Here is a 14,322-nt window from a genome sequence, read left to right as displayed (position 1 = left end):
AAGGAAAGTTATTTTTTTTAATATAGTTTATTACTCAATAGTTTTTCATTTTTTTTTTATAAAGTTTTGTGTTAATCAAACTCAATCCACTATTAATATTTCAATAAATGTTTTCTATTACCAAAACAACATGCACACTTTTTTCAATGTGTATTTTCCAAAGTCAATAATAAAGAGTATATTCAAAAACAATTTTTAGTAATATTTCATAGTTTAAAACCTAATATATTTTTTGGTAGCCCCATTCAGTGAAAAGGAACGTTTTCAAAACCACAATATCTAGTTTTTGTTAGTTGTTACTGTCTGTGCTGTCATTTCTCTGATAAGAAGTTGATAATGTTATCGGAGTCTTATATAAACATTGAAAAACAACATTCGTTGGTTACACATAAAGTGTATTTCGCATTTGCATAGCAAATATTTATAATTATTTATAGGAATAAGTTAAAAAAATGAAGTTTTGTGCAAATCTTTCATTTATGTTTACGGAGACGTCTAGTATTTTAGAGAGATACGCTTTAGCTAAAGAAGCCGGTTTCAAAGCTGTGGAAACCGGGTTTCCTTTTGGTAATACATTAGAACAAGTAAAACAAGCGAAAGAACAAGCTGGTATCGAACAAGTTTTAATCAACTTAAAAACGGGTATCCATGACTTTGTTGCTTCTGATTTTATATATATATATATATATATGTATTTTGTAAAATTACCATATAAATATAATAATGACAATTCATAACTTATAGGAGATGTAACGAAGGGCCAATTAGGAGTCACTGCAGTACCCGGAAAAGAAAATGAGTTTAAAGAGAACTTGAACACTACGATTGAGTATGCTAAAGCCGTTGGTGCCAAGAAGGTGCATATCATGGCTGGCAAATTAGAAAATGTGTGCTCAAAGAATTGGGAGACTTATGAAGACAACCTCAAATATGCTGCAAATATCTTAAAGACAGAGGGATTGATGGGTGTCATCGAACCAATAAATAGTCATTCAGTTCCTAATTATTTCTTAAATGATTTTAACAAAGGTAAGCTGCTCTTTTATAAAATTTCAATAATAAAAGTTTCTAACTTAGATTAACTTTATTCTAAGAAAATATAATGTGTAATTATTATTTGTAGCGGTGGATATTATCAAAAGCATAGACAGTGAACATTTGAAGCTCCAGCTAGACATTTTTCATTTACAACATATTTGTGGAGATCTTTCATATAACATCAAAAATCTTATGCCTTATGTCGGACATGTTCAGGTAATGTTAAGCTAAGATTTCAAAAAAAAAAACATAGTCGTAATGAATTTAAAAATATATACATATATACTGTTTTCTATTACATATGAAAATTTTTTGCAATAACAACAAAGTATTTACATATTTTAATTAAAATTCTTTTCATCCAAGATGTAAAAATCACAATATTGTTAAACAAATTCCAGATCGCTCAAGTACCAAGTCGAAATGAGCCTAATTCTGACGGGGAAGTTAACTACAAGTATATATTGAATCATTTAGAAAAAAGTGGCTACTCGGATTGGATTGGCCTAGAGTATAAACCTGCTGGGGACACTAAAGCTGGACTTAAATGGATCAAGGAGTTTGGATATACTTTGTAATCCGTCATAAATCATAATCTGAGCAAATTAAATTGTGGAAAGGAATAAATGACTGTGCCTTATATAAGATTATTATTATTTTAATAATATTACAAATTAATTATACACAATATACAAGTGAACTATAAATTATTGCTATTCTGGAATTGTCGCACCCAGTAATGCTTCTTGACTCCATCAAGTGACAGTCTCTCTTTGCTTGTGTGTTTCAGAAGCTGTAATGTATAAAATCACAAATAAGAATATTTTAAGACTTCATAATTTATGTGGAGGCTGAGGTATTCATAATCTTAAATAAAATATTTGAAATATAGGTCAGCTCTATCAAATCAATTTTCGTTCATACACTTTGTATCTCACATTAATGTAAACTGTCTCCAAAGAGTCTTCAATAATCATCACAAAATACGAAATAAACAATTCACTATGGAGTATACAAACTGATGCGGTCAATTGTAAGCAGAAAACATCATCTAATTCATAACTAAAATTACCTTCGAAATAAGATCTTTGGCTCCTTCAGGTACATATTCTGGATATGTCATATCTAAAGCTAGGATTCTGGCGTATGTCCTGTCCTGCCCCTCGCTCTCAAATGGTGGTTTTCCTACCAAGAACTCATAAAGCAATACCCCGATACACCAATGGTCCACTGACACATCATATACTTCTCGTCTTATCATCTCCGGAGGGAGATAGTCAAGTGTTCCACACATCGTCTTTCGTCTGTGAAAAGATGTTGGCAATTAAACATACTACATAAATAATAAAAACATTTAAGTTCCTCAAACAATATTATTTAGGGATACTACAACAAAATAGAGCTTACAATAAGAACTACTTTATATGTGACATCACAGGCTTCTGGTTTTTCATATAAGCTATAAAGAATAAGGGTGACCTTTACAAATATGGCTAATTATAGGTGCCGTAATCATATATTTTCATATATGCCAACTTAAGAAACTATTCACAGATAAACATTTTCTAGGAGTTTTTACGTAACAAATTGTTACATGTGTATGTTATTTATAAGAAGCAAATTCGCATTTACAGTTTTTTTTTTATATTTTGTTCTAACAAAATAAAATATAGAGTGTGTAAAAATTACTAAAATCATATGTAAAGATTAGTTAGTGAATTATTAATAAATAAATCTAGGAATATACGATTTGGCTTTATAACACAGTACGATAGTAAGGGTGGTGATGCAAGTCTCGGATTTACCTTTCGGAAGGTGCATGAACTGACCAACCAAAATCAGCTAGTTTCAGGTCACCATTAAAAGCAACTAAAATATTTTCTGGCTTAATATCTCGATGTATTACATGATGACGATGGCAGTATTCAACTGCATCTGCAACCTAATTAATAGACTTTGTAATACAAGAAACTTGCATGTGTCAAGATAACTAAATTTGATTGAGGTCTACCTGACCTGATAAATATATCTGGCAGCTTTGCTTTCTGGAAAACGACCATGTGGTGAATTTGTCAAGTGTTTGTATAATTCTCCACCAGCAGCGAATTCAACTACAAGGTAGATTCGTCGTTCGTCATGGAACCATGTCAGCAAGCGTAGGATATTCGGATGTCTATAACACAAGGATTTTTTAAATATTTTCTGTATCAATATACAATTATATATTTTAATCCACAGAACTTACTTTAAATGTGATTGAATCTCTATTTCCCGCATAACTTGTCGTTCACATCTAGATTTCATAATTTGAGACTTAAATAGTGCTTTAATAGCAACTAAATAACCCGTTTTTTTTTCTCGGGCTACGTGAACATGTCCAAATTTGCCTTGTCCTAGAGCTGAACCGAGTTCAAAATCTCTAGGCGACCACCGATATCTAAAATAAGCAAAGTAACCATTAATGTCTGTATAAACTCATGGAAAAATATTTTTAAAATTATTCATACGAGTTTCCGTAAGCTTCATGATTTGTGATATTTCGTTCAAGTTCCGTCACTTCATGTATATAGTTTTTCACTTCCATTTTAATTGTAAAGTCAATTAAAAATATATAATTATTTTCTATCCACAACAATTTAAAACTTTTCAAGATAGTTCGTTATAGTTTGACAAGACATTTGAATTTACAAAACATGCCAGTGACACAGATAAAAAATGCGATCACTGGCTGTATTTTTGACCGTATAGGTTATAAATATGTTTAAATTTTTGTGAGTAGTTTTCATATTTAACAAAATGTATATTATGACATTGTACTTCATGAAAATATTTTTAACCGGAATGTACGACTTACGTAAAACCGTGTCTAAAAATTATTTACATTTTAGACTCAATGTGATAGATAAATAAGAGGTAAACAGGATGCATCTATATACAAAGTTATTTATGAAATTAAGATTACTTTTTTATGAAAATAAATTATAAACTTTACTCTTTAAATAAAGCAAATCAAAAAACCAGAGTTTGAATAAAAATAGCAAAAGAGTCACAAAAAGTATGCCTTTTTGTGACCTTCTCCCATATTTAGACATTGAGTTCGATACTCACTTCTTCTCCAAACTCTCCACACTAGCTTTAAAATATCATCACCCCAGCTACAGGGCACCCTATACTTCGTTTACCGATCTGCGGTCTCACCTCTAGCGACAACGGCCGTCAGTTCTTCGGCAGATGTGGACTGCTTACTGCCACTTCAGTTTCTTTGTCTATTGAGCTAAGTCAGGTCCTTAATTAGTAAATGTGTTCCAGTTTTGATTTCTAAGAGAAACTCTGAATACAGCCCTCTCCGTAGCTCACTGACTGACTTGAAAGAGGTTAACAAGCTTCACAGTCAGTTTCTGTGGTTACTTTCCTATTCTTACGTTCTGCTGATAAGATGAAGTGATTGCCAAATTCCTTTTTTAAATTTTGTGGAATTGGCAACTGGAAATTACCAAACGCGGCCTAGCCCAACAGTATTAATATCTTTATTTTCTTGTCAATGGTGTGCGAGTCTAGTTGTAGCACCTGTCCTATGTAGAAATACTCAGACACAACATTAAGGGAAACTCCATTCACGGCTATCGGTTCCTTTTCACTGTATTCTTTGATCGTGACTTTGATTTTATCGTAATTCATTCCAGGACCTATTGCAAAAAAATGTAACGTTTTTTAGCCATTATCACTATGTGGTTTAAAAATCGTAAGTACGATAAGTTTGTATTGATACCACAATTTCTTTGCTCCCGTGCCGTAGACATACTAAAGCGAATAACTGAACAATTTCTGAGAAGTCGCAATCCACAGCTTAGTAGTATAGGCTCAGCCTGCTGGTTCTGGAGTTGGACAGTCATCTTTTCGTCTTTGTAAAGTCATTTCAGGTATATATAATAAAGGTGGCTTTTACAAATACGGCTAATATTAGGTACCGCAATAATATATTTTCTTATATGCTAACTTAATGTAATCACAGTAATAAATATTCCAGGAGTATTTAACACAACAAATTGATACATGGGTATTTTATTTATATTACAAAAATTAATTCGCATTTATAGTATTTCTTTTTCTCATATTAAGTTACCAACAAAATAGAGTATCGAGTCATGAATACTTATTACGAAACTAACATATTATTGTCGTTTATAAAGCCAAAGGCTTTTTCTTCTTAATAGGCAATCAAAACTTTCGCATCATTCAAGATCAGCTAACCGTGAGAAGGAATAAAGTATATTAAATAATTTACGTCACATTATATGTATGTATGTATTATTACTAAACTTAAAAACTATAAATGTTTATAACAGGAAGTATTTGATAGTTATAGAGATTATTTTTTCATATTTATATATCTGTGATTGTAATGGAAACAACGATTAAAATCCAGCCTATTATAGATTTTTTCATTCACAAGCTTTTATTAACAAAATTGATTGAATAAGAGGCGGATGATTCAAAATAGTAGTCTTGTAAGTATACGAATAAGTAGACGAGAGATGGTAAGTCTTACTTCGTATGTCCGGCTGACGGATCAATTAAAACCTAGTAGCTTAGATTGCTAGCACTTAACATTATTACCTCGCTGCTTAATGTGTCGTCCACCGGTATTTAGCAGCAAGTGACAACGGAAGGCATTCGATCACAAATAGATTATCTCTGTTTGTAATTTTCTTAAGCACACGACATCACTCATCATAAAGTACACATCATTTAGTGTTATAAAATATAAGGTCTTAAATAATATTAAGCGTATATAATAATATGCTAGTCCCAGGTAATGACTCATCTTGTTCGTACAGATGTTACTGCTTCATTAAGTAAGTTAATACTTTTCAAGTAAAAACCAATCAGCATCGACTCATCTAACTCTCAAAATTTCTTTAATAACCAACTCGTAGTAATGTTAATGTGTAATTAAAAATTTGATAGCCAATCCTTCTATATGACCTTAATATAGATAGTGAAAGTTATTAAAGTTGTATCAATATAAATCTGCTACGTTTATTACTTTATTACTGAGACCGGGGTAGTCCCCTCGCATTGGGGCTGGGTAGGAGATACCCTCGAGTGTTTTCACAACAACCACTGCATTGGGAGCGATAAGTATGCTTTCACTCCCACTCATACTTCGCAATTTAAACTTCACTTGACGTCGCGAATGGCCGTTTAATTATGTCTATCATCGTATTATTTAAACAATTAATTTTAATATAAGAAACTAGAAAAATTAATATAAGAATACATATCAGTCGGATACATAATTTAACCTAGAATTTAACGGACAGTCACATAGTTTTAATATTTTTAATTTGTTTGTATTATATTAACTCTATTTTGTTTTCTATACAATTGTTGCTTAATGACCATCCACAGCAATAAAAATACAATAAAGAGTCTACATTTAATATTTAATAATCTAGCACGACTAAAACAAACTATTAAAATGCCATTAGCGTCTAGTATGTAATGTTGTTTCATGTATATATATACTAGCTGTTCCCTACGGCTCCGTCCGCGTGAACATCAGAATTGTTGTCTGCCACTACGGCCAGTAAATCAGAACTGTACTTCATGGTTCCACCCGTGTGGTTTAGACATCGGGATCGGGATAAAAGTAAAAAAAAATAACAGTACTACCACTGAACCCGAATTGCACTCCATGCTTCCACTCTTGTAGTTTTGGGATCGGGATCGAGATCGGGATATGTCTTCCTCCAAGGTTCCGTATATTTTATATCGCTATATCAATATTCACTAAATTGGTTCAGCGGTTTAGGCGTTAGAACCTCACAGATAAAGAAGTCACTTTCGGATTTTTATAATATTAATAGGATTTTTATAAACGATTCGGATTTTTATAAACGAAATGTCTGATTCTAAATAAATGCCCTTGATAAGATAATGCTTAATTTGGACGAGGATTAATATTACGATACAAATTTAACCTAGTTTCTTCATTCAGACGATTTAATAACTTTTTTTTAGCACAAAACCGGATTGTGAAACTATGATACTCAGATACATACTCTCGCGGACATTATTCTAGATCTTAATGGGACCTCCAACCCTGTAGTGCATTATTTTGTTATATTATCCATAGTTTTTTCGGCGCACGTATATAAAAGTTTTCGATTTTACACGTTGGGTTACAAGTTAACAATTTTTCTCAGGGATTTCTAATTTTTTTAAATAAAATATAGCCTATAGCCTTCCTCGATAAATGAACTATCTGACACAAAAATAATTTTCTAATTTGAACTAGTAGTTCCTGAGATTAGCGCGTTTAAACAAATAAATAAACAAACAAACAAACCTACAGTTTTACTTTGAATAATTGTTTATGTAACATGAAATAAACAAATTCCATTTAACTGTCAGAAATATCAGAATCACGTTTTTAATAATTGTATAAATTTTTATTGTATTTTAATGAAAATAAAACTTACTGTATTGATAACAAACAAAATATTTAAAAAGCATATAAACAGTGTTCTGGCTGGTAACACGACTATTACGGCACCGCTTCTTATGTTTCCGAATCACCCCTAGTGGCGGGAAAACGAGGAAAACGCGCGCACCCCGGCGTCATTCTGTCACAGACCGCGCGGCCGCGCGCCGCTCAATCAATATAAGGTTTATTACAAAAATTCCAACATTAATTCTACTAAAATTCTTCGATTTATATATATAAAACTCTATGTTAATTGTGAAATTTTAAATAGAGCTTTGTTTTATTTAATGTCAGTATATGAGTGAGCTGTAAATTGTATTAGCGTGAATAAGTGCGTCGCAGAACCGTTTAGAAGGGAGGTAAGTAATTCATAGGTAATTATTGGCACGTTATGATGACCTACTTTATACTGCGACTTTACTAGTTTAAATCAGTATTTGTTAGACTTGACATAAATAAGTACATGTATGAGGCTGATGAAAAATATATTTATATATTTGATAATTTTTATATGAAGTTGAATTTCTAATACTTTTGAACATGATGATTTTATGTAAAATATATTTTGCTTTCTCGATGATTTGAGTGATATCTTTTTCATTTATCAATTACAGTAATTTTTAATTTTATCTAACTTGTAAATGAGTTGTTAAATTTAAAGAATACTAGTGTCATATAGTAGTAAAAGTATGTATTAATAATTTTGAGAATGTGTTACGTGTAGATGTGGTCATTGACCTTGATCTCCCCTAAATGCCTACCAAATTCATCCCCCTTTAGCGATCGCCGCCGGGCGGAGATGAGTCTCAGAAGATGTTGATACATTAAATTACATTCATTCCCTTCCCGAATTCGATTTTGTCTTTTATTAAATTAAAATTTTATAATTATTGTAATGTTACATTGTGAGATGATTGTCTCGAGATATATCTAAACATATCCATTTGTATCATATATAGTTTTTCATCAGATGAAAATTACAATATATTCGGTAGAATCATAGTTCGTAAATTCGTAAATAAAATAACATACAGGAATATTTTAAACTCAAATTATAATTACAGTTGCAGTTGAAGGTCTAGTGAGATGTTAATTTACCCATATGCAGTCTTTAATCATGGCGTTCTGTTTGCCTTAGCAATATCACCGCCAGAGGAATGATGATATAGGAGAAAAGCGAGTTTATGACCATATTTTGTATTCAGTATTAAATACATTACGGTTACTTCACTTTGACTACAGAAGTTTAATTCTAGATAACCCTAAAAGAATACGTAATGATCTCTAATAAAAAAATAATACAGTTTAAACAGTTACATAAGGTTATAGACATGGAAAAGGATTAAAAACTAATATTAAAGTCCTTTTTATATTAATAAGCACTTACTATATCATTACTTCAAAATAAAATAATCAACATATATGTATAAGTAAATTTAGTGAGTAAGAAATAATGATTTATTGTTACCCTACAGTTATCTGATGGTAGGGAAACTTTCACTGGCACGCCCTGATCTTCAGATAACTCTTACCTTACAAGTACAAGTAATTACCAACCCAACTGTCCCACTAAGTTAAATGTGTTTTTAATGTCATCTATACGGTGTTATTAGTGTTAGACTGTGATTTCTACTGATGTTATTTTGCGAAAACTCATTATATCTATTCAACTAATGACGTCACAAATGCACCGACATATATAATTCAGATGCTGGACGATTTAATGGTACAGAATATAAAATTAAATACTTTTGAATTCATATAAATATTATTGAACAAAATGTACGCTTATGTTTATATGAAAAACGCTTATGTTTATATGTAAAAAGCATTTCACGTGAGAGCATAAACATATTTTTCATTTGTATTTTTCCTCTCGTTTTAAAATCACATTGTCGATATATAACGCTACATGGTTTGAATAGGAGCGCCTGGCAAATAGGTCATGGCAATTGTAACGTCTTCGGTAGAGTTTTGATCGTTGTATATAACATTAAGATTTGATTTAAGAAATTACATTTCCAAGAACCAGTCAAGCGTAACTTCAAAGGACATTGGAAATAACTGTACGGAAAATTTTCTCAGTCGTAACTTTTATATTGAAAAATAAAGACGGAAAAACATTATAAGTTTGGAAAGGTTAAAAAGAGAGTGTGCTTTAAAAACTATTAAGGGAATGTATCAAAGGAATTTCTACGTAGTTGTGTCTCAAAAAGTTAGCTGTTTAGTTTCTGTAAAGTTGGAATGCTTTATATAAGTCCAGTTGTATGCAAGTACGACTTTAATCCATTGAAACGTTCCTATGGTACAGATAGGAAGATATCCTTATATTTTTGGTATTTTAATCCAACAGTATACTTCAAAATTATTAATGAAGAGTATGCTTATTCTAAGTTAGCTTTGACATAAACAATACATGAACAGTTTATCATTTATAAACCTTTTACATCGTAGTATTAACGTAAGTTATCGAATGGAAAACGAGAAACGTTTCGTTTGTAGTGTAATTATGGAAACTTAGACTAAGCATACGGATGTCTACAGGACTATGGTATTCTTTATAGAATTTTACCAGCTATATCTGCCGAGAGCTGTGAAAAAACAATTTGACACAAATTTAAAGTACTTCGAGTATGCTTGAGGCTTTAAGTGGACAATAATAATATTTTTTTTTACGAAAACAAGATTTTCGTATATTCGACCTTCATTTTTCAAAAAAAAAATAATAATTTTCTTGTCTTGTGTCTTGTGTCTTCAATTATATAATAATTTTGTGAAAATTAAATAATGTTTATTTTTAAAATTAAAATTAAGTTGGTCTGTTCAGAAAAAACCTCATTATCACTTATAAAAAAAGTTATTGATTCTATTTGCTATTAAAATTATACAATTTGAAACTATTTTCATTGAAATGCATTACAGAACATATAAGAACGTAAACTTTCAAAAAAATTATTAAATTTAATATAATTTCTGGTACATCTACGATAACAATTTTTCTGAAAAATTGCAGCAGATAATGCCCTCATTACCGTTTTCCACGTCGGTGGAGATTATTTTATAACAGTGCTTTGTTAGTGTAAGTGGTTGGCATTAATTGATTGGCTCTAAAATCGATTCCATAAATCAAATCAATATTTTAAGCCTCGACTGTTACAATCGGTGGGATTATTCTTTCTCGATTCGCTTTTCTCATGAAAATTATAATAATGCTATTATATTAATTTAAAAAACTACATTATAGGCATAAAAAGGCCAAATAAGATTTATTTGCTATTTACTTTTGAAATCAAGTAAGTTATTTTCATGAAAAGGCAAATAAATTGTACGTAATATTTTTGAAATTCGCATGTGTCTTGAAGGACGTGTGTCTTTAATTAAAACAAGAATAGTAATAAAGTTACAATTCTCTAAGTACATGACTGATTTTTTTAATGTCGTATACATAATTGAGCAACAGGTATTTAAAAAATCTCTCTGACGTAAATTTAATTGCATCATACATTATACTGCATTTTATAGTATTTTATTCTATAACCTTGTTTAATTCCATATCCACACCAATTATACCTTCGAACTGTCTTTTAAAAGATATAGATATTTTGTTTTATTTATTTCAAATATTACACGGCGTATAGGATGATGTAACTTCTCAAACGCTTTCACGGCTTGAAGGAAATTTAGCGAGAGTTATGTTTAACGTATTACCTATTTGAGGTAATAAAGGCCCTTATTTTTTATATTATTCTTTAAAATTGTGATCTATAGATATACATAGCACCAAATAATTAAAATAAAGACTTTTTCTGTTTAATTCACGTAGGGTGTTTCTTGGCTCGATCTTATCAAGAGAAGTTAGAAATCTTTGCTTAGAAGCAACACAATATCTAAATGTCCATGGAATATAAACTATCTCTATGAAAATATAAATATGATAAATGCCCTTTATTCGTAGTTCAATCATATAAAGATACATAAACGACGATAATTTTATATCCGTTTTCATTATTAATATAGAACTATGTATAGAACTATAAGAGGTATGACAGCCAAAACTCTACAACCTTGGGCTTGCCAAGAACTAACATCAGTTCATTCTTGGAACGTACTTGAAGGCAGCCGTAGTAGGTTCATTTCAAATTTGGTTAGGTAGCGAGAGGAGCTTAGACAGTGGAGGTGAGCGTTTAACGTTTAGATAGGGGCCCCTTAAAGCTACAGCTGGGTCGCAAGTCCAAGGCACTGTTGAAGCTCTTCTCCCTGCAACGCGATGGTCCCGGTACCCGCACGGTGAAACCATGAAATGCTGAGAGGTTTCGTTTCTGTACTAAAACAAAGACGAAAATATAAAGTGTGTTTGTTACTTAACAAGGCTTATAATAAAAATTACATATTGTTTAATAAAAATCTCCTGAACATCTAAACGACAAACGAGGAATTGAAAAGTAACTACTTTCATTTACCTAATTGGTAATGTATAATGTCTATATAATAATCACATTTCTGGACATCGTCTCATCTTATTGTTAAGTTATTTTAATATTTAAATAGCTATACAAAATCTGTCGAAAAAAATGTATTGAAATAAGCATTATATTTAAGTTTTCTTCATTATCTCGTTCAACCTTTACTATGTTTATGTTTTTATAGAAGTCGTGATACTTTCATGGGTTAACAATTGTATTTGATTTCAATTCTTTATATTTCACTTCATTTAGAGATATTAGATAATCATCATCACTAGTAATAGTTCTAGATCTTTTTTCCTTCCTTTCGTATATTTAAAATTAGTGCCACAGTTTACTTTTTTATTGTTTTTTCAAAAGGGTTTATTCCATTTCACGTTGCTAACGTTTCTCCAAGAGATTTTTCTGAATTGTAATTTATCTAGGCTTTAGCATAAAGCTATGTTTTGGCTTCCAAAACTAAATTTAGATCTACTTCTACAGTTCGTAAGTTGGACTATTCGTTTCAACTCAGTCCTTGGACTATGGACCATTCATATCTATTAATGCGTGAATGCTTCTGGTATGCTCGAAGCCCTTTTCCGAAAACTATTAAAAGATTAAGATTCCGCAGCACAGTTTACTGACCAAAAACTGAATTAGTATTTTTAAGGGAAATGAAAATCTATATATATATATTACTATCCTTGTTAATAATACCTCTGTCTTATTTCACAAACGAATAACTATTTCCATACATTCAGCTCTTTATACCATAAAATAAATAGGTGGTAATTTTTTTCATATATGTATGTATGTGACGGTATTTTATTTTTTAGATTAATTCACACTCTGAATACTCTTTATACGAGTCTTTGCGTGTTTTATGACTTTTAGCGCGAAACATTTAAAGTGTTGAATTACATTTTATCTCGTTACCGTATTTGTACATTATAATTAATAGCTGTATGATCGGTGTGTAAGTACGGATACTTCGATTAAACATATGCAGTACAGATTGTATTAATGTTGTACTTTATACATATAGAACACATATTTTTGTACGTCGTGTTGCACTGGATAGTCGTTTCATCGTGGCCAATACTAAACTAAAGAGAAAAAGTAGGTACTTATAAAAAAAATTCTATTGGAATTCTGTGTCCATTGCTTTTTTATGTTAAAAATATTTTGTCTTAAAAAATAATTTGTTAAGTTATCCAATCAATAAAATTTATAAGACTTCTACGTTTTTTTAATTCATTACATATGTTAGAGATATCTGATATGACCGTTTTCATACTGGTAACTTCCTTTGGTTAGAAATATTAAATATTCAGTTGCTTTGCTATATATTATTATTAAAAATAGTATTATTAGAAATATTAATAAATTTAGGGCACTTTTACGACGTTATTATAATACTAGTTATTATCTTTAACTTGCCTTTAAAATAAATATATAATATGAAATAAATTTTACGACGGTATGAACATATATAAACAATCTTAATACATACATATATGCAAAAAAATAGTCTCTCTGTACATAGGGACCGACCATTTAAAAATCATATAAAAAAAAAAACGTTTAAATGTTTAAGCAAACTTATGCAGGTTTAGCCCAATAATAAGTCAACCATAAATGTGAAGACGAGGTATCTATTTTCCATTGGTTGGTGTGCTACCAGAAGACGAACATGAAAACCAAAAAAAGGGTATAAAATTAGCAATACTTCAAAATAAATATGTATAAATTTAAAAATCATATAAGAAAAAACGTTTAAAGGTTTAAGCAAACTTATGCAGGTTTAGCCCAATAATAAGTCAACCATAAATGTGAAGACGAGGTATCTATTTTTCCAAGATTTGTTTGTGTGCTTCCGGAAGACGAACGTGAAAACAAAAAAAAGGGTGTAAAATTTGCAATACTTCAAAATAAATATGTATAAATTTTTAAAAACGTATATATTTTATGTGAATTTACTAGTCGAGTTAAGATCTATGAAATTATGAAGCAAAAGAAAAAGGTCTTTCTCAAGAAGCAAGGGTGGATGGCTATAAATATAGCACTTTATGGTAATGAGAAAGGACATTTCAATAAAATGAATATTTGTTCCTGATTGACTCATAGACACTACTGTAATATTTTAAAAAATCCTTAAGATATAAGAAGCCTTTATCGAGTTGTATTGCATTTCAAAAAAATAGTATGCATAGCAAAAATAGTTCAGTACTTTTGCTGTATAAACAACAAATAGCAGGAAAATACCTCATGTAAAATATTAGTAAAATAGTTGATTTTTTTTCATTCAGAGCCACATAGTTTAATGACAATACTTCAGATTCAAGCGGG

At 30.5% G+C, this 14,322-nt stretch overlaps 3 protein-coding genes across 5 annotated transcripts in view; 2 read left to right on the top strand and 1 right to left on the bottom strand.

Moving 5' to 3' along the window:
- The first annotated feature begins 300 nt into the window (after positions 1 to 300).
- On the top strand, positions 301 to 1,683 carry LOC116774033 (putative hydroxypyruvate isomerase). Its single transcript, XM_032666639.2, has 4 exons — positions 301 to 642; positions 745 to 1,029; positions 1,124 to 1,254; positions 1,440 to 1,683. Exons 1-4 carry the CDS (start codon positions 453 to 455, stop codon positions 1,614 to 1,616), a joined length of 783 nt encoding a protein of 260 aa, XP_032522530.2. The 5' UTR covers positions 301 to 452; the 3' UTR covers positions 1,617 to 1,683.
- Positions 1,676 to 3,731, bottom strand: LOC116774032 (aurora kinase B-like). The gene is made up of 6 exons (XM_032666638.2): positions 3,546 to 3,731; positions 3,284 to 3,475; positions 3,055 to 3,211; positions 2,844 to 2,980; positions 2,111 to 2,342; positions 1,676 to 1,831 (listed from the first exon to the last, which is right to left on the bottom strand). The coding sequence occupies exons 1-6, from the start codon at positions 3,620 to 3,622 to the stop codon at positions 1,739 to 1,741; spliced, it is 888 nt and encodes a 295-aa protein (XP_032522529.1). The 5' UTR covers positions 3,623 to 3,731; the 3' UTR covers positions 1,676 to 1,738.
- A 4,041-nt stretch (positions 3,732 to 7,772) lies between these two features.
- Positions 7,773 to 14,322, top strand: part of LOC116774077 (pleckstrin homology domain-containing family A member 7) — a 40,321-nt gene continuing 33,771 nt past the window's right edge. For 2 of the 3 annotated variants that reach the window (XM_061523981.1, XM_032666712.2), the window contains exon 1: positions 7,774 to 7,887. The gene's annotated coding sequence lies outside the window, so the exon portion shown is untranslated. Of the gene's footprint in view, positions 7,888 to 14,322 lie in introns of all 3 variants that reach the window. The other variant, XM_032666714.2, reaches the window with a different exon arrangement.

This window comes from Danaus plexippus, chromosome 20 (assembly GCF_018135715.1).
Source record: "Danaus plexippus chromosome 20, MEX_DaPlex, whole genome shotgun sequence".
NCBI lineage: Eukaryota > Metazoa > Arthropoda > Insecta > Lepidoptera > Nymphalidae > Danaus > Danaus plexippus.
The sequence above is the reverse complement of the archived record's forward strand: the minus strand, read 5'-3'. Positions and strand labels throughout refer to the sequence as shown.

Bases quoted from the DNA above. Each gene is read 5' to 3' on its own strand.
- LOC116774033 (XM_032666639.2), top strand. From the start codon at position 453: ATGAAGTTTTGTGCAAATCTTTCATTTATGTTTACGGAGACGTCTAGT. The intron at 643-744 runs GTATCCATGACT...CATAACTTATAG, and splicing joins TTTAATCAACTTAAAAACGG to GAGATGTAACGAAGGGCCAA. The intron at 1,030-1,123 runs GTAAGCTGCTCT...TATTATTTGTAG, and splicing joins CTTAAATGATTTTAACAAAG to CGGTGGATATTATCAAAAGC.
- LOC116774032 (XM_032666638.2), bottom strand. From the start codon at position 3,622: ATGGAAGTGAAAAACTATATACATGAAGTGACGGAACTTGAACGAAAT. The intron at 3,476-3,545 runs GTATGAATAATT...TGCTTATTTTAG, and splicing joins CATGAAGCTTACGGAAACTC to ATATCGGTGGTCGCCTAGAG. The intron at 3,212-3,283 runs GTAAGTTCTGTG...CTTGTGTTATAG, and splicing joins GAGATTCAATCACATTTAAA to ACATCCGAATATCCTACGCT.